At 37.1% G+C, this 20,367-nt stretch overlaps 1 protein-coding gene across 1 annotated transcript in view; it reads right to left on the bottom strand.

Annotated features, from left to right (window-relative positions):
- MSRB3 (methionine sulfoxide reductase B3) overlaps positions 1-20,367 on the bottom strand; it is a 167,973-nt gene that overhangs the window by 68,360 nt on the left and 79,246 nt on the right. Inside the window, exon 5 of the mRNA XM_067009691.1 lies at positions 13,271-13,299. Coding sequence (XP_066865792.1) covers positions 13,271-13,299 — 29 coding nt within the window. The remainder of the gene's footprint in view (positions 1-13,270; positions 13,300-20,367) is intronic.

Raw genomic sequence — 20,367 nt, 5'->3', positions numbered from 1 at the left:
CCGAAGGCAGGGGGCACTAGTCCGATCCCTGGTCAGGAAACTAGAGCCCTCATGCCACAACTAAGAGCCTGCATGCAGCAACTAAGAGCCCTCACTTCGCAACTAAGACCTGTCACAGCCAAATGAATGAATGAATGAATAAATAAATATTTTTAAAAAATTTTTAAAAGGTAGAAAGAGAAAATTAAGACTGAGCAAAAGAAGCAAACATGATAACTAGGAAGGAAGGCAGATTACAAAAAAAGAAAAAAATGTCTTTAATATATATCAGTTAAATGTCTTTAATTTCAACAAAAACAAAAAAAAAGTACAGCTATGATGGAAGATCACTAATTTGCAACATTTGATCTCCACATAGGCCAGATATCTGATCATTTAAGTTCCTAATTAAGGAACAGGGTTTGATTCTCCAAAACACATATATTGAAAATTCACTAAAAGACTAGTTGGTCATCAAGCAAAAATTTATTTTTAATATGTTCATCTTTGATTCCTATCCAGGAAAAATTAATTTAAAAATCAAAAGAGGGACCTCCTAGTGGCGCAGTGGTAAAGAATACGCCTGGCAATGCATGGGACACGGGTTCGAGCCCTGGTCAGGGAAGATCCCACATGCCGCAGAGTAACTAAGCCCGTGTGCCACAACTACTGAGCCTGCACTCTAGAGCCTGCGAGGCACAACTACTGAAGCCCACGCACCTAGAGTCTGTGCTCCACAGCAGGAGAAGCCACCGCAATGAGAAGCCCATGCACCACAACAAAGAGTAGTCCCCACTCGCCGCAACTAGAGAAAGCCTGTGTGCAGCAACGAAGACCCAACGCAGCCAAAAATAAATAAATAAAAATTTATTAAAAAAAAAACTCAAAAGAAACTCTTATAAAATGTTCTTTCCTATAAAATAGTTCTATAATACAAAAGACAGTACTAAAAATTTTTAAGACATAAAAGTAACTAAAACGTCATTGTCATTTTATTTTATTTTTTTATAAAGTATGGATATCTTTTTTTAAAATTAATTAATTTATTTTTTATTTATTTTTGGCTGTGTTGGGGCTTTGTCGCCGTGAGTGGGCTTTCTTTTGTTGCGGTGAGCGGGGGCTACCCTTCGTTGCGGTATGTGGGCTTCTCATTGCGGTGGCTTCTCTTGTGGCAGAGCACGGGCTCTAGGCGAGCGGGCTCAGTAGTTGTGGCTCACAGGCTCTAAAGTGCAGGCTCAGTAGTTGTGGTGCACGGGCTTAGCTGCTCTGCAGCATATGGGATCTTCCCAGACCAGGGCTCGAACCTGTGTCCCCTGCATTGGCAGGTGGATTCTTAATCTCTGTGCCACCAGGGAAGTCCAGCATTGTCATTTTAGATTACAGTATTTTAATATCAATTTTGATGTAATAAGCAAATGATTGCTAGCTTGCTTACTACTTCATTTATACTTATTCCTTAAAATAGTTCATACTGCTGCCAAATGTTAAAAACTTTATGCCTGTAACCAAGTAATGTGTTTATACCAAAATCTTCTACACTTTGTAGTTGAATGTATCTTATTTCTCCCCAGGAACGAGGAAGATATGTCAATCAACATGAATTACAAATAATCCATTACTGCCTCAAAGAGGGTGATGAGGGCCACCAGTTCATTCAACTTGATGGATATTTATCAATATAAAGTAAGCACTTTCACTTCCTACTGAAACTATAGTAAGCTGTATGAATTGAATTATATTAATTTTGAACTATATTAAAAATAAGGGGTTGGTCCACCAACAAAACGATTATTAATTCTCTAGAACCAGTTAATTCTTCATCTATCATGTTTTTACAACAAATCCCACATAAATATCTTTTTCAGCAGGTGATTTAGTGCTGGGGGGGATGATCTGCATTTAGAAATCAAAACTATACATCACTAGCAAAATCCATTTCTCAACAGACTATGGAATCTACTTTCTGGGGGAGAAAATTTCTACAAACATGTGGCTGTGTGGATGTGTATGTCATGTGTATGAGTAAAAGGATGTATGAGTACAAATTCATAATTTTTGCATCATATCAACTTATATTCTAGGTTTTTAAAAATTGCATAATGGTTCAGACTATGGGTTCTAGAATCAGGCTACTTAGGATCATATCCCAGTTCTGTCACTTACTAGCTACCTGAATCTCAGCAAAATATGCAACTTTTCTGTGCCTTGGTCTACTCATTTATAAAATGGAAATAATTATGTATAGGTCTTATAGATTAAATAAGTTAGTAAATATAAAGCACTTAGTACAATGCCTGTCACATAGTAATATACAATCAGTGTTAGCAATTGTTATTATTATTATTGTCCACAGAATTAGGTCCAAATTCTCTAACCTGTGGTCTGTAATAGATTCCCAACTATACCATTAGTCCCAAGTAAAAATCCTTCAGTTCTGGCAAGCTGGTTTACTTACTGTTCTTCAAATATATTTTGCACCTTTGCCTCTGTGTCTTCCTTCAACTGACTCTTTATTTAAAATGATCTCCGTCTTTATATCTACCTAAACTCTACCCTTGAAGATCCAAGTTCTACCTCCAACAAGGAATCAATCACCCTCACCAATCACCATAGCCTAAAGTAATCCCCCTTCTTCTAAATTCTACTAAGACTATTACTGGTACCACTCATATTGTCCTGCACCAAAAGATATCTTACTGTGTGTGTATATATCTCATCTCTCCAATTAGATTATAAGCTCCATGAGGGCAGGAACTGTGTCATACTCATATATCCTTCACCATGTCTTAAGCAGAGTAAGTGCTCTACATGCATAGGCAATTTGACTGACCATGCAGAATCAAAGTATTTAAAACGTCTACATACTGACTCAGTGCATTAACAACAGTATTCTGGGCCTTAGAACGTTAGAAACAGAGACTACTCACAGTAAACACAACTGCATGAATGGTAGCCAGAACTGGACCAAAATATGCAACCCAACTTATACTAATCAGCAATAATTCCTGGTACTTACAAATAACATGGCTAAGTCTCAGAAACATTACAGAGAGCAAAAGATATCACATGCAAAAGAGTACATCCCGCAAAAAAAAAAAAAAAAAAAAGTACATCCTGTATGATTTTATTTATTTATTTATTTTTTAAAATAAGTTGTACTATACATCCATACCCTGGATATTAAACTAGTTTTTATTTATTTACTTAATTTTTTAGCTTTCTTTTTTTTTTTTAAATTATTTCTGGCTGTGTTGGGTCTTCGTTACTGTGCACAGGCTTTCTCTAGTTGCGGCGAGCCGGGGGCTTCTCTTGTTGAGAAGCACAGGCTCTAGGTGCACGGGCTTCAGTAGTTGCAGCACCTGGGCTCATTAGTTGTGGCACATGGGCTTAGTTGCTCCATGTGGGATCTTCCCAGACCAGGGGTCAAACCCATGTCCCCTGCACTGGCAGGTGGATTCTTAACCACTGAGCCACCAGGGAAGTCCCAGTATGATTCTATTTAATATGAAATTCAGGAACAGACATCTGATCAATGCTGACTGAAGTCAGAATAGTGGTCGCCTCTGGGGAGTGGGGAGTGACTGAAGGAAAATATGAGGGAACATTCTAGGGTAATGGAAATGTCCTCTACCTTGATCTATATATTGACCTTGGTCTACATCTTAATTTTAGTATGCTGAAGTGGTGTGTTAAACCATTAAAATTTTAATATATGCTTCAATAGCTAAGAAACATTTAAATTATAAATTTTAAGTTCTAAAGTTACTACACATGATCTCCTGCTCCAAGAACTTGGAAACAAAGTCTTAAGTAATGGACTTGTACTATGTTTTCCAGGTCCAGTGGCAAAACTATCTATTATATGGATGGATGAAACTGAAGGCAATGAATATCAAGTTAAATAGGGTCTCAATGGCCAGGACCATCCCTATTTTGAGATAGACAATTCATGTTAACTTTAACTCATAAAGCTAAACATTCAATTTGTCTGTTTCCCCCTTTGTTCTTTTTCTGTGCTCAACAGGGCCACTTTCTGGATATGATCTGACTCCCTACGTAGGTCTGCCTTTAGGATGATAATATACAATAGTAAGGAAATTTCAGCCCCAACACAAATGATTTATTTTGACAGATTGATAAAATGAGTTCTTATGGTGATTTTGTGAGTCATATAGCTTGACCAGAGAAAGAAGACACTGATCATGCAGATGTAAGTATTCTTAGCCATGTGAAAATTATTATTTTTCATTGTAAACAAATACATTGGCATTTTAGCTTCATCCATCTGTCTTTTGGGTTTGTCAACATGAGTCCATCCCTGAGAGATATTGAAACATCTAGGTTTCTGAGCCTGAAAGTTTGACTAGATACTAGAACACAGAAAATTCACCAAGGCAATTGATACTATCTTTTCAGGCCTCTTGGGAAACTTCCAGCAACATTTTCAATGGCCTACTAACTGGCCACATTGTAATCATTTATAAATCCTTACTACACTTTGTATTTTTAAGGTGTGTTTATAATCACATTGCTATGTTTGATAAAAGATTAAATTTTATAATTTATAATGTATAATAGTTACTAAACATAGTAATTATACAAAATAAAAAGCTAATAATAGAAAAGTTAAAAACAAAAGTTGCTCATTAAAATAACTATCTCATGATCTAATAGAAAGGACACAGTCCTTGCAACTTGGAGACCTGAAGTCCAACCCTAGATTGGTCATTTACTATTTATGTGGCAAATCACTTAACCTTTCCGTATCTCAAGTCCTTCGCTGGTAAAAATATCCCTGTGTATCTTACAAAGATTTATGTGAGTCTCGAATTTGATTAATTAAAATACTTTTTAAATGGTAAAGCATTATACAAACATTTTCATCATATATCCATTAATATCACATCTGAACTTAGGTTACCAAATAATGCAATTATATAGAAGGAATAGGATCCACTTAAAAATATAATCATTCTAACTCTATACATATTTTTACTAAATAACTGATCTGAGGACATAATGTTCTAATGCAGTAGATTCCATTTTTGGCTCCTATTCCTCTCCCCTCCCTATCTCCATACCCATTACCATGTGAGTCGGCAGTTCTGCCCACTAGAGGGAAGACAGAAGACACCTGCATGACAGGTGGGAAGGAAAGAGCTCTTTCTACTCCTTTACTTTTGGCTTGGACATGCAACTTGCTTGGCCAATGGGATGCTAGCAGATCTAGCTATGATGCAGATCTGCTAGCAGAGGATGTTGCAGAGGCTTGAAATATGCTTGCATAGTTGGGCTTGCCTTGTTACCTTTTATCATCAATGACAAGACTTGTGGAGCAGACCTGAACCCAACCTGTGACTAGCTAATGTCAACCAACTCCCACCCAAGCCCACTCCCACTCATGGACATGTGAGCAAAAATATTGTTGTTTTAAGTCACTGCTTTTTAAGGTGTCCTTTTACACTTTGTTATTGTGACAAACACTAACTGATAGGCCCAGTGATTATACAGAACATAATATACTATATTATGAACCTACTATACTTGTATGATCATTAGCTTAGAGGATCACCTTTAGGTTAGATAATGTAATCCCTAGCCATAAATTTTATCATTTGTCCAACAGTAATCAACGAGTACCAACTATTGCCAGGGAGTATTCTAGGCACTGAGCTAGTCAGGCTATGTAACATTAGCTGCCCTCATAAACAATGTCAAAATCTCAGTGGCCTATTATAATAAAAGTTTATTTCCCTCTACATAAAGGCCAATGAAGATGTTCTTGGATGAAGAGCTCTCCTGAGTGGATCTCTTCCAAGTATGACTCAGGAACCAAGACCCCTTCCGTATTATGATGCCATCATGTTCAACATGTACCTCTGATGTAACCTCAGAAGGGGAAGTGAGCTGTGGGAAGGCATATTGGATACTTAATCCGCTTAGCCCAGAAATGACACATCCTCCACTGGGAGAATTAGTCATATGTCCCCACACAGATGCAAAAGAGCTGGAAATTGTAATCTCTGGCCGAGTAGCCACTTCCCAGCAACAACTCTACACTAAGGGAGGGGAGAATAATTCTTTGGTCATTAGTTAAGCATTTCAATCACAATTGGAGAACAGAACAAAGACTCCCAACCTCACTGAATTTTTGTTTACTATTTCACACTGGATACGAAGGTTATAAAGGTGAATAAAACATGATTCTTGCCTTCAAGAAACTCACAGGCTTGAAGAGGAAGAGGGACCCACACAAATAATTATAGCAGATAATAAATGCTACAGTAAATGTAAATACAAGGTCCAGTGTTTGCACAGAGGAAGGGATGATTAACTCGGGAGGGTGTTAAGGAAGACTGTATTTAATTGAGGGGTCAGTGTTTGATCTGAGCCTTAAGACATAAACAGAATCTTGCCAGACAGATGAAGGAGTAGGGGAGGATGCTAAGTGGAGAAAACAAAGGTTTGCATCATATGATGGCTCAGAGCTTTTTTCCTTGTAAAGCTATGGGGTGGTGTTGAGGGCAAGAGGGAAGGGGCAAGCACGTGTATTCACAAGTGGTAAAACAACCTCTTGCTTCACATGTAAATTTGGAATAACATAAGTTTTCTCATTAGAGCAGCCTTCATTTCCATGGGCACTGCTTTGGAATAATGTTCTCTACAGGAGAACAAGTACAATTCATGACCTAAGCAAGATGGCTAGCACCAGAATATATAGACCACACGGAGCTGACAACACAGGGATGGTGATATCTAAGGAGGCAGAATTCAGGTAAAAAAACACTGAATGACAAATTGTCTCTCCTCTCAAAGTCCTTGTCAGGTAAAATAGAAACCAAATAAATAATGATAAAAATAATGAATCAGGTTGATCTAATAACTATGCATCAAACCCTTTATGTTGCAGAGAATATAGTTTTCAAATCACCCACAGAAGAGTAACAAGAATTAAATACCCACTAGGCCCCAAAATAAAATTCTAATAAGTAATGAACAACAAACTTACTAAAAAGTGGTAAAGTCACATTCTTTGACCACCAAGCAATGAAACTGAAAATTACTAACAAAAGTAGCAAGCAGAAATTTGGAAATTTAAAAACTTTCCTAATCAATATGTCCAAAAAAAATCAAAACTGCAGTTATTCAAAATACAATATTTAAAAATCTCCAGGGTTCAGTTAAAGCTTTAGTAAAGGAAAATTATAGTTATAAATGCTTTAATTCTAAATAAGAAAGAAAGAAAATACAGTTTAAGTCTATGACATAATGGTATACATGAAATCCAAGAAAACCAATTGAAAATTATTGGAAGTAAAGATAAACTTCATTCAGATTTATCTGCTCCAGCACCTCAGTACTTAGCCAACATGCCTTGCTGCTTCCTGGTCTTTAACTTAGTTTATAAAAGGAGATGAAGGGCTATGTCCCCTCCACTTGCTCCTACACAACAATCCCATAAGATTGTTATAGAGGAGAGACTGACTGATTTTCCAGGCCAACCTTGAATAGGATCCAGTAAAAGAATGAATTAAAAAAAATAAATAAAAGTGAAGAGAATAGTATCCACAAACATTTGTCATTGTTCTCTTCTAAGTTAATCTCTGTTAATGATAATCAAATATGAAATGTCACTCCTTATTAAAAGCTATAGAAAAACTAAACACCAGCCATTAGCATTATTAGGCTGTTCTCTTAAAAGTGTTCTCTTTAAAGTAGAACAGTGATGTGGTTTGAATAAAGAAAGGTGAATTTGTCAAAACTTAAAATATATTAGCTTATATTTAAATATCAAGAGTTCTTTAACTCACCATCTGGATCCAAATTTAACCTTGTTAGCCTTTCTCAGCTAAATATGCAAAGAAATCCACGTGAATTTGTATAATAGACCAACCAGCTGTAAGATTCTATGAGAGAAGGAATTGTATCCCCTCCCGTTCATAGCTATAGCCTCAGCATCAGGCATAGAGTATGCCTGGTAAATGTATGTTGAATGAATGAATAGATGAACAGTCAATATTTTCTTTTTTAAAAAATTAATTTATTTTATTTATTTATTTTTGGCTGCATTGGGTCTTCATTGCTGGGCTCAGGCTTTCTATAGTTGTGCTGAGCGGGGGCTACTCTTGGTTGTGGTGCGCGGGCCTCTCATTACAGTGGCTCCTCTCGTTGTGGAGCACGGGCTCTAGGCGCGCAGGCTTCAGTACTTGTAGCACACGGGCTCAGTAGTTGTGGCGCACAGGCTTAGCTGCTCTGCGGCATGTGGAATCTTCTCAGACCAAGGCTTGAACCCGTTTCCCCTGTATTGGCAGGTGGATTCTTAACCACTGCACCACCAGGGAAGCCCAATATTTTCTTATTAATGAAGGATGCCCAAAGACAGATTTCAATACTCTTATAGAGATTTATATTTTATTTCCTGGTTCTTCATTGTTATGAGATCTTTAAAAATAAGAAATTTTAAAATAACAAAATTGATTGGTAGGAGCTAAAAAGTACTGTCAACATATTCTCAGATTTCTAAGATCTGAAAATGTTTTCCTTATTAATATTTCTTGAGAAAGGCTTACTATGTTAGGCAGATGGTCTCATTTGCTAATAAGCTTTCAAAACTCTAGTTCTACTATGTTCAAATTCCCCATTTCCCTTCAACTTAGTGACCACCATTAACAGCCCACTCTGTTTTTCACCACCCATATGTTTTTGCCTCAAGCTTTAACTGATTATATTCTTTTAGTTCCTTACCCTGGTGTAGATTCCTTTTCAACTACAGATCTTAGACACTAGCTGCTTTTTGTTCCTTGGAGTTTTTTCTTTTTCTTTTCTTTTTTTTTTTCCTTTCAGGATAATTATATTCTGTTGTGCCTTTTATTATCGTGCCTTTTAGGATCTCCTAACCTTGTACACTCTTGGGCTTTATTTAATAGTGAGCTCTCTCCTCCACTCTCCACACTAAACTACGCTCATTAGGTTTCTTAATCCTCCATAATTTGCTTTCATGAAATCTTATACCTTTGAGTTGCTGTGTTCTATGAGCCCATTTCCTTAGTACTGCTATTCCAAGCAGCCCAGAATCAACAAGCACTAAACATAAGCTCATTCACTTTCTCAGCCAACATGACTCTACAGAAAAAAAAAAAAAATCTTTGTTTTGAATGTTTATGGACCATGAAACTATACCATTTAACTTGGTATTTCATGTTCTCACCCAAACATTGCCTGAGAAGGTTAGGACCACAGAATTAGACTCTGGGCAGTCCTTAACATACAGTTTTTAACTTATAGGCTTCATGTTCTTCTTGGTCAGAAAACTATTCTATTTTAATAGAACAGAAATAACAATATCCTGATGTTATATAGTGACTAGTAAATTCCAGCTATATCTTTTCCTTATACCCAGAATTCAGGATACGAGAAAAACATCTTTTATCAGTTATTCTGAGAGAGCTCTGTTTTTCCAAATGGGTTGTTTTTAAAAGACATGTACACTTCCTTGAAATTTGACTACACAGCCAACTCTGGTCTTTTCAGCAATTCATTCTTCGCTTTGTCTTCCATTCTACTCTTCACTAGCACCTTTGCTGACCGGTATGTACAGAAGGGCCAAGACAGCATATATTTTGGGTTTTATTTTAACTTTCGAAGGGCTTTGGTTAAATTTCTAAAAACCAACAACAACACACAAAACAAAACCCGACCAACCTCAGTAGTGAGTTGAAAGAGTTAATGAAGTTTCCAAAGGTGCCCAGCTTATTCAAGCAAAGTTTACACTTCAACCGTATGCATGTTAACTTGTGATCCTTCCCATCCAGATGATAGAAAGCAAAGCCACTAAGTTCTTTATTTAATTGGTTTGCATCCACACACTGACCTCCAGGGCTCTGTTTACATAGCCTATCATGCAATATGCTCTACAGTTCTCTCCCTCTTTCAAAAGCATGTTTCTCCTGAGATTTGATATATGGCTTTCATGTTTAATCACTACATTAAACTCAATGCTCTGCTTCCTCCAGCATCAACTAACTTCCCTTCTTGGGAGGTGGGGAGAAGAGCACAGCTTCTTGCTACTTCTGAACATAAAAGGAAGTCTGTTTTACTCTATTAGTAAAATCACCAACTACACAGGATCATAGGCAAGCAACATTAGTACATCAGCTAGGAAACGGTATTAAAATGGAACCCTTAAAACTCCTTTAGAAAGAAGGTAGGCTGATTGTTCTCAGTTGACAAAGCTGAAACCTTTAGGTGATTGAGTTATAAATCAACAGAAACGGAACTTAATCAGGCTACAACTCAGTACATAGAGAACACAGCTAGAAGGCAGCTAAAATTTTCATCAAATTAATCTTGAGGATAGGACAATTCTGGGGTTCTCAGATTGGAATTAATTCAGCATCTTCTGATTAAAGTTATTTTTAACCTTCATCACATGAATAGAACATTCAATATCTCTAACTGAATCTGGACATGGTAATGTCAAGATCCTTTTCATAAGAATTTGTATGTGACTCAAATTTCTGAGAGAAATAAAAACCTCAAAAAAAATGATCTGTTTCAATAAATCAACACAATCTATAATTTTCAGGTTTTAAAAATCACGTGAAATGTATGTATTTCACTTTAAGATAATTAAAGCAGAAAAAGAAAACTGAAACAAATGGCAAATTATTGATAACGGTAAAATCTAGATAATGAATGGGTTGGTGCTCATTTACTACACCCTGTACTTTTATGTATAGTTGAAATTTTTCATTATAAATTTTTTTGAAACTTTAAAAAAATGCAAAGAAGTTGTGAATTTGCTTTTGTAGAAAAAAATCAATACAATTTTGATAAGAAAAAAATTAAATCACTTTCTAGGTTGATCATTTTGGTATATATTCAATAGCTGACATTTTTTACCATATGCTGACAATGAAAACTTTCCTTCCTTCCTCCTGAATCTCACTCCACAGCCTGAAACTCATTTACACAAACTGCAAACTGCAATGTGCAGTAAGCTCTGTATAAGTTGGGCTCTTTACTTGAAAAAAATATATATATATACATATATATATATTTACTTTGAAATTCTTTCCTTTATGGCTAGTCATTGACCATAGTATTTATTTTTCTAAGGTTTTTTTTTTTTTCTTAGTAAGATCAGCATCTTCCTTCATTTAAAAATTTTACTTTGTCAGGAACACTGTTACAGTTGTATACAACATTAAACAGAGCTAGTTTACTTTCTGTATTTGATGAACAATAGAGAACCTGAACCTATTAAAGTCATACATTTAATTGTTCCAATATGCTACCTCATTTCTAACCAAAATTTGCATGATATAGAATGCCAAAGAATACATTTCTAACTTCCTTTGTCATGATTCCCTCATTTGATATTAAGCTAAAAGAATTTATAAGAAAAAAGAATTACCTGATTCTTAATTTGAAACCATCTGAATTATTTCCACAACATATTTAGATTCAAAATTAAAAGAATAAATAAACTTTTAATCAGTATTCCCCAGATTTTTCAGAGCACAAAACTTTGTAGTTTTCAAAGACATGCAGATGTTGTCCATGAAAGACATTCTAAAAAATTAGGACTTGGAAAAAATAAGAATCATGAACAAAAGTTTTGGTCACAAGAGTGAAAGATGTGTGCCTATACAGATGTTATAACTATTTTCATGATAAATACTAACTCTCACTATGGGAATTTAGCAGCACACTTTAATTTGCTTTTGAAAATTTAACATAAATTTTCTAACTTTGACAACAGCTGCCTAATATTTCAGTTTTATACACTATTTCCAGGTTTTACCTCCGAAATGAACTTAGTAGACTTTTTCATTTTTAAAAGCTATATTCCAGATCCTGTAGGCTAAAACCAGTATTTGACTTGATGTTTAAGGAATCTGATCATAACAAAGTGGATTTTTTAATAAATATTTGATGACTGACTGGCAATGGTAAAAAGATATGCAATTTTATATAAAAATTCATTCTCAATTTTTTCATTTATCTCTTATAATATTTAAATATTTTAACTATTAAAAAATGACAAAGACTTTTTACACCATTTTGAGTCGCCTCCTATGAATCAATAAAAAAGTCAAATAGTAGATACAATGCCATCATGACTTTAGTCTCCATATCATCAACATTGTAAACCAGAAATGTTTAACTTATGCTACCACTGTCACATGTGATTCAGAAGCCCATGAGCACACAGAATGGAAAGATTTCTGGAATTACAGTCCTCAAATTAGGTGAAATTGTTAACTCAAATGTACAGACTTCATATTTAAAGGGTCTCACTGAGTTGGAGAAATTCAAAAGAGAGGTACAGGTTTTGAAGAAGAAAAGCATGTTGGCTCCTTAACACCACTATCAAAAAGAACACATAGTCTTTGGTCCCTTTGTGAAATAATAAACGAAAACTTTTAAGTTAAAACATAATGGAACTCAAACCAGAGTAAGAATGTTACTTTTAAATTCAATAAGTTATATATTTTCTGCAAACTATTTTCTCCTGAAATTGAAAATTAATGTTTATTTATCTATAACAGTTCACTAAAGGGCGTAATTCCTTCGTACTGAACATGAGGTAGTTTTTGTGCTTTAATTGCAAACACCGTCAGAAACTATGAAGCACGTACATCTCAGCGAGTGACACAAAGACACAGTCAAATGTAAGGATTATATAGCTATATTCATGCTTAATGAGAAGAAAACATCTAATGAGGCTGATACGCCACTGTTTGTGAGACTGTCTTGATAGATACAAAATAATGGCTTAAGGTGACCTTCATTTTCCATCACCCACCTCCCCAACAAAACAAATTTTTAAAAATTAGTAAGTCATAGACAAATATCTATTTCTATTGGCTAAAACCCTCTGCAGTTTGCTGGATTAAATGTATCTGTTACCCGTATGTGATGACAAGTCACTTGCAGAGAATTTTTAAATTACCCAGGATGCTTTGTCCAGTGAGAGAATAATATTCTATTTTTAGCCATGAGTAGGTACAACCCCCTCCTTTGCTTTTAAAATGAAGCTCTGCAGATACAGAGCATTTAATACTTATTTCAGAGCTATCGAGAATCCCAACGTGAACACCACCCCAAGTTATGATTCCAAGCAGCCACAAGCAGCCAACAGCCCTGCTTTGAGGTGGGGTTCATGTTTTGAAAAGAGACTGCATAGTCTGTTTAAAATCAAAATGGTTCTTGATCTGATGCATTACTCCTCAGAGAATAATGTAAATAAAATATACTCAGAATAACATTATGAATGTAAACATACCTGAACCAGAGTCAAATTTGGTTTCTGACCTGCAAAGAGAAAGAAATTTTTTATGATATAAAAACTGCTTGTTAGACAATAACTGATTTTATGAGGGGAAAAAAAGATGCAATAGTTTTAGGTTTCAGTACATGCATCAACAAGTAAGACAGCTTTTTAAGATGTAAATACATATTTATTTTAACCATTTTAAATGCATGCATAACCTTAGGTCCTCTAAACATGTACATATCCACAGAGATAGTGCAGTATGGAAAAGATATTAACTTTTTAGCTTGTTTTTGAGAGAAAGAGAATATATTATGTTAAAAAAAGCACCCATCTTTACAGATTAACTTGTTTCAGTAATATAATAAAGCAATAAAAAACTCAAATTTAAAATTATCCTCTTTACTTATTATTCAACAGCAAGTAATTTTTCACTAAGTTCTTCACAGAGTAAATGAACCTAGTAACCCCATACATTTAATAAGCAGGAGAAAAAAATGTGAGCCCTTGTGGGAACATTATGTTTCAGATATAGGTTAATACTGGTTGTAAATTCAGAAGCCTTTGAAGCTCTCAGTCCGGCTGTGGGAAAACTTCTGTTGGGTAATTACTCTCAAGATGCTGCTGATGTGCTGTCAAGCAGAATTAACCCTATGACTAGGCCTATCTACACAAGCTACTATAAGACAGCATTGTCTATATCTGGCTCTCAAACCAATTAGTGGGCATGCTCCAGTCGGATTTATATCACACGTTAACAATCAATAGTATATATGTTCACAGCTGCCACAGCAAGAGACAAGAACCGACCAGCAGGAGTCCTGTTAAAGGATGTTACATTGACAGAGAAGTTTTTTTTTTTTTTTTTTTTTTTCCTCGGGAAATGTAGTTAACTAAGTGGGAAAGGAGATTTCTTTGAAATTATGCCAGGGTACCAAAGCACTTTTGGAAGCGGTGGCTTTCTTTACCTAAATTAGCTTCAAGAGAAGTCATCAAAGGAGGAAGAGCAAAGGATAAGCAAGAGACAGCTTCCTTTGACATAAAAATTCATTTTCTCAAGTATTCCCAAATAAAGTTTCAGCTGATGCTCAAACCAAGTCAATAATCATAAAAACAGAAAACTTATTATTACGACCACGGTTATCAACAGCCACCACTGTAATCCAGTTCATATTTGTCTCAGACCCTGGTCCTGCCATAGTCCTCTTTTCAGTCCTTAGGTGTCCCTGACTCCTATTTCAGGTGCAAACCTATTTTCACTTTTTGTCCTCTCCTGTTCTGGAAAGCCTGGCCTCATGCCCTCTTCTTTGTTTCCAGCATCCCTGAGCATAACTTTAAACGACACTTACCATGCGTTGTCCTGCTGGTTTCCTAGCCTATCATCCCCACTGGACTCTGCCTTACTAATGTCTGTAGCCACGGCGCCTACACAGTGCCTGGTGCTTGTACTCAACACATGTCTATAAAGGGAAACCCCTGCCTCCACAGACATCCTTATCTCCCTCTCAGCTGTATAAGAGATGCTCTTCCTTCTGCCTGAGATTCCCTGCATTTACATCCTAAAGTGCACTCTCTCATCTCCCCTGAAACCAGGTTGGATTAGTTACCCCTTCCTCTAGTTGTATCTTCAATATCTGCGTATCCCCAAGGTCCTCCTCCCTTCTGTACAGAAGTGCTCCAGAATTAATTAAAACCCTCCTTCAAATCTGTGTCCTACTCTTTTCATCTCTCTTTCTTCCTGGCTTTACAAGCAAGTTTATTGAAAGGAAAGACTATATTCTATATTGCACATCTTCCTTTCCTGACCTCCCAACATATTCACTCTTTGAACCACTAAGATCTGTCCCTGCTAAGTTTTCTCAGTGGCTTCCTAATGCTAAAGCCAACAGCCCTGTTATAGTCCCTAATTTACTAAGCCTTTCTCCAACTAAAATCCTACCTGAATGTCACACTGTGACCTCAAATGCCACAAGTACTGAACTGAATTCATTTTCCTTTCCCGCAAATATAACTCTCCTGCTATAGACTCCCTATTAAGTCAGAAATTATGATGTTATTCTAGTTTTCTTCTGCACCCTCAATATCTAAACTGTCAACCAGACCTGCTGACTCTACCACCATCCCCTCCTCTCTATCCCCAGTCTTACCATCTTAGGCCTATCTTTGGCTCAATAATCTCATAACCCGTATCCCCCACTCCCTTTCGACCCACCCTCTAATCAGCTGCCAGACGTTTCCAAAACACTTATCTGATCACATTGTCACCACTCCAACAACTAGAGCAGAGTTCTTCCAAACTTGGGTCACAAGTTGACCCATCAGTGGATTATAAAATTAATTTAGTGGATTGCAACTAGTATTTTTTTAAAAAATGAAACAGAACAGAAAAGAAGACAGATGCATCCCATATTGAGAGTATGTACAGTTTAGAGGTGGATTAGAGAGGGGATTAGTGGTGTGGGTGGAGAGCCAGATCACGGTAGGCCCCTCATATGCCACGCAGAGGACTGTGAACTTGGTGTTCCTAGGTCAGTGGATTTTAAACGTTTTTGTCTGTGACCCATAGTAAGACATAGCTTTTTACATGGTGACTTACTACCAGGCTTGGCCCCATTTGCAGGGCCTTGGCAAAAGGACAAATAGGGATATAATACAGCTAATGATTTAAAAGTTACAAGTCAAGGCAATAAACTGTTAGAAAAGTATACTAACCTACCTTGACAGATATACCTGATAACAAAAACAATGAAAACTGTGTGTAAAACTATTGATACCAAGTAACTGAGAATAGTGCAAATTTTAAATTAACTTCATCTTCCACTGAAAGACTTATTCAGTCTGGGGAAATTCAGGGGCAATGGCAACTAGGCCAAGTGAGATAAGAGGAGGAGAAGCCTCCCTCAGCCTTCTCTTCCAGTGGCTATGGAATCCATAAGAGAAACACCTCCTTTCTTTTCTTCTTTATTGGGGGAGGGCTCTTTCATTTCTGTCAGAGGCTCTGTACTCCTACCCATCCCCCATTGCCTGTCCCCACCAGCCAGGCTCCTGAGTTCCAAGTCCATCTAGACTATAACAGTCAGGCCCAAGGGCCAACCTCTTGCTTCTAGGTGCTCCCAGCTCCCCACTCTCACAGGAAGGTTTGAATTAAGAATTCTCTGACCAGGAATACGGAAGAATAGGAAAAGCATTTTGCTCTTCCCTCTTTGTTTCCGCTTCTTTCTGCCCTCTAAACTGTAGCCTTCACTCTCACCAAATCAAACTATTGCCATGGTATTTTGTAACCAAGCAGGACCCTATGGGGCCTTCCCAGGACAGGCCTTCCCCCATATCCTCTGCTTTAGCTCCACTCTGAAGTACCTAGATAATAGTATATGAGGCACATTTCCACCAAATGGAAGAACTACTTGATGACCATGAGCACACAGCCCCAGGCCTCCTGGAGCCTAAGGACTGATAATGTTAACCCCTGTGACACCACCCTGCTGCCTCACCATCAGCCAATCAGAGAACTGCGTACAAGCTGATCACACACTCCTCCTCTCCCAGCCTTTAAATCCTAGAGGGGTGGGATAGGGAGGGTGGGAGGGAGATGCAAGAGGGAAGGGATATGGGGATATATGTATACATATAGCTGATTCACTTTGTTATACAGCAGAAACTAACACAACTTGTAAAGCAATTATACTCCGATAATGATGTTTAAAAAAAAAGAATGCTGGGCTTCCCTGGTGGCGCAGTGGTTGAGAGTCCGCCTGCCAATGCAGGGGACACCGGTTCGTGCCCCGGTCCGGGAAGATCCCACATGCCGCGGAGCGGCTGGGCCCGTGAGCCACGGCCACTGAGCCTGCGCGTCCGGAGCCTGTGCTCCGCAGCGGGAGAGGCCACAACAGTGAGAGGCCCGCGTACCACAAAAAAAAAAAAAAAAAAAAGAATGCTTTGCCAAAACGCTTGGGGGAGCTGGAGGCTTTTCAGGGCATGAGCCACCTTGTCTCTTTGCATGGCCTTGCAATAAACCTTTCTCTGCTCCAAACTCCGACGTTTCCGTTGTTTTGGCCTCACTGTGTGTCCGGCACACGAACTTGTGTTAACAATTTCACAGCCTAGACACACTTCTCCCAGCTCATCACTGACAAACTCTGACTCCACAGACTTGCCTCAATCCTGGCAGCAACTTGCCTGGCCCCCTCGCCTCCTAGAGCTCCTTGCTCGCCTTCAGTTACTCCACAGTGTGGGCCTGGCACAGCAATCCCCACACCATGTGGCACTGACACTAAGCCCAGCAGGGTGCATGCAAGGTCTCACCCATCTTCATGTTCCCAGCACTGGGCACAGCATCTGGTGTTTAAGAGTTATTAAAAATGTGTAGCAGGAGTTAACACATGAACAAATGGATCTGTAAATTAACAGAGAGCCAAAAACCAGATATAATGACCAAAAGCTCTATAAAATGCCTCTTTTGAGAGATGAAAAATCATATCAGAAAACTGTTAATCCCCAGACCATCTTATCTCTTCCAAAGATAGCTGGTCAAAATGTAAAATATACACATAATGTGCAGAGAAAACATCTTCACAAACTAATTAATGACATTAGGTATCAGTTTTAAAAAAAGAATATTTTCAGAATTCTTAGACACAGTACTGAATCTTCAAAAGCCACAACTAGTCTAATAATAATTAAAACATAATAATAGAAGTTAATACTGTCAGTTTTAGGGGTTGAGAAAACTGGTCCTATGGTATAAGTTAATTTAGATTTCTATTAAATTTTACATACACAGAGACACAAAGTACTCCTCTATTATACTATGGACTCTGACCATCTCTACTCATAAATCCTCTTTAAGAAAGTAAATAAATTATAGATAGGACAAAGAAATGGCAAGTATGAAAAAAGAATTCACACAATACATATTATACAAGAAAGACAAAAAGGGATGTTCATTCATTCATTCCAAATACATTTCTTATGCGCTTATTTTTATTAATATACCATGCTGGATGGTAGGAATATAAAGATGTATAAAGTAAGGTTGTACGGGGTATGAGGTCCATAAATATAATTGTGTCTCCACAGACAACCATTTTACTCCTTCATTATATACTTAACATCTAAGCTTAAAGCTATTCAACCAGTTCTTTTGGCAATCGCCAAAAGATGGTGAATATAGCCCAGACTGTTACTATTTTCCAATATCCATTCTCCCCTTTTTTATTTTGGAAATAGAATCTCTGAGTTTTAGATGGGTACATGGCTGCTGAGGTAAGACAATTTTTTCACAATATTTCCCACTTCTCTTGTAGCTAGTTTTGATCGTGTGACTAAGTTCTTGCCAAAAGAATGCAAGGAGAAGCATTATGATTTATGCCTTTGAAGCAAATGTCTGCACCCTTCCCCTCTTCCCACTGGCTGGAATGCAAATGTGATTCCAGGAGCTGAAGTAGCCATTCTTAGATCATGAGAGAGAAGCTGATAGTAGAGCACCAGCCTTTGGCTGATGGTACACACACACGAGTAGCACCATATCAATCCCAAACTGCTACTATGTTTAAGCCATTATTATTTTGGAGTCTTGTGAGAACAGTTGTAACAGTAGTGCCACATTAAAAAAAGGCTTAAACAAAAACTTAAAAATTTTTAAACCTGGAAAGTTTTTATGAATTTTAAAACCATAAAGCGTAGATGCTAGGAAAATTTAAGTATCATTATTATTTTTTAAATAATTAAAATATATAACATATGTATTCTTTTGATAATAAAGTTTCAGATTTTCAAAAGAGGGCAGTTTTAGTCATTGGTTAGAGCTCTATAGTCCTGAACAAGCTTACAAAACTACTGTTCTCTATTTATAGGAAATAACCTAGTGTTTATGAAAGTTCTATGTATATTGAAGTCAAGTTTTTAAAAATTTTATTATTTTTAAAATTTTATTGTCTCTTATGAGGAATCCACAAAGTCTCAGAGAACACTGCTTTTTTGCTTACTTTCAACTGTATTGAAAAAAGTTAAATGGGACCCATGTAAGTATGAACTACACGTTAATGAAGTCAATGTTCCAAAAGGTTTCAGACAACATGTGGAAAAGTGAGGATGCTGTTCTTATTATTTTTAATTGATGTCAACTAAAGATTGTAGCTGCAAAAAATTATTAGAGGGAAAGAGTAGGAGGGGCAAACTGATTTTTGCCTATTAGTGTATTATATATGGCAACTCCATACCAAGGATTTTCTAGCACAATCCAAGTCAAATAACCTGTCCTGTTGTCACCCCCTAAAGTATGGAAAATTTTCAGAAATTCCAATATTTCAGGATCCTATTTATAAGTCTAAGAATTTCTTCTTACCCCTACAAGTAATTCAAAGGCTTTCATCAGACCAGAGGCTAGTAATAATGGCAGTGAATATTTATGCACCTTCTTTCAGTTACATAAACATAATACACTTCCTCTCCTTGGAATGCTCTCTCTTCCTCTCCCTCACCCACTCCAGTATCCCTTAACCCCTTTGCCTACTTAACTTCTAAAACTTTCTCCATTATTAGCTTAATTATCAGTTCTTTGAAGAAGAGTAGCCAGACTAGATTAAATCCCTTGAGTTTATACTTTTATAGCACCAGTCACTCCTTTGCACTCATCAGAGTTGCAATTCTACATTTGTTCACGTAGTTATTTGATCATACTAAAAGATTTCAATAATTGTGGCAGACACTATCTGTTGTGTATGTAATGGCCAGTCTCCCTTTTCTCTGATAACAGAATTGCAATTTTTGAAGGGTGCGAAAAATGCGTCCACCCTAGGAATGAATCATTATTAGGCTAAGCCATCTGTGGCAATCCTAATCTCCTTTGTCAGTGACTGGTTCAAGGACAGGGATGGAACCCCGCTCTGAGCAGTGAGAGGTACAGGGAAGTCTGCTGGGGGTACTTTTTGGGAAGGTTTTTCCTCATGAAAAGGACAGGGGTGATTTAGGGAGAAGGCCCTTCTCCTACACTCTCCCTGTTTCCTGCCTTTAAAGTTATTACGTAAGGATACTTAGAACTGCTGTAGCAATCTTGTAACCATGAGGAGAAGGCCAGGAAAATAGCAGAAATGCCAACCAGGAACCCTAAT

Source organism: Kogia breviceps, chromosome 12 (genome assembly GCF_026419965.1).
Source record: "Kogia breviceps isolate mKogBre1 chromosome 12, mKogBre1 haplotype 1, whole genome shotgun sequence".
Taxonomy (NCBI): Eukaryota; Metazoa; Chordata; class Mammalia; order Artiodactyla; family Physeteridae; genus Kogia; species Kogia breviceps.
This window is presented reverse-complemented; position numbering and strand designations above follow the sequence as displayed.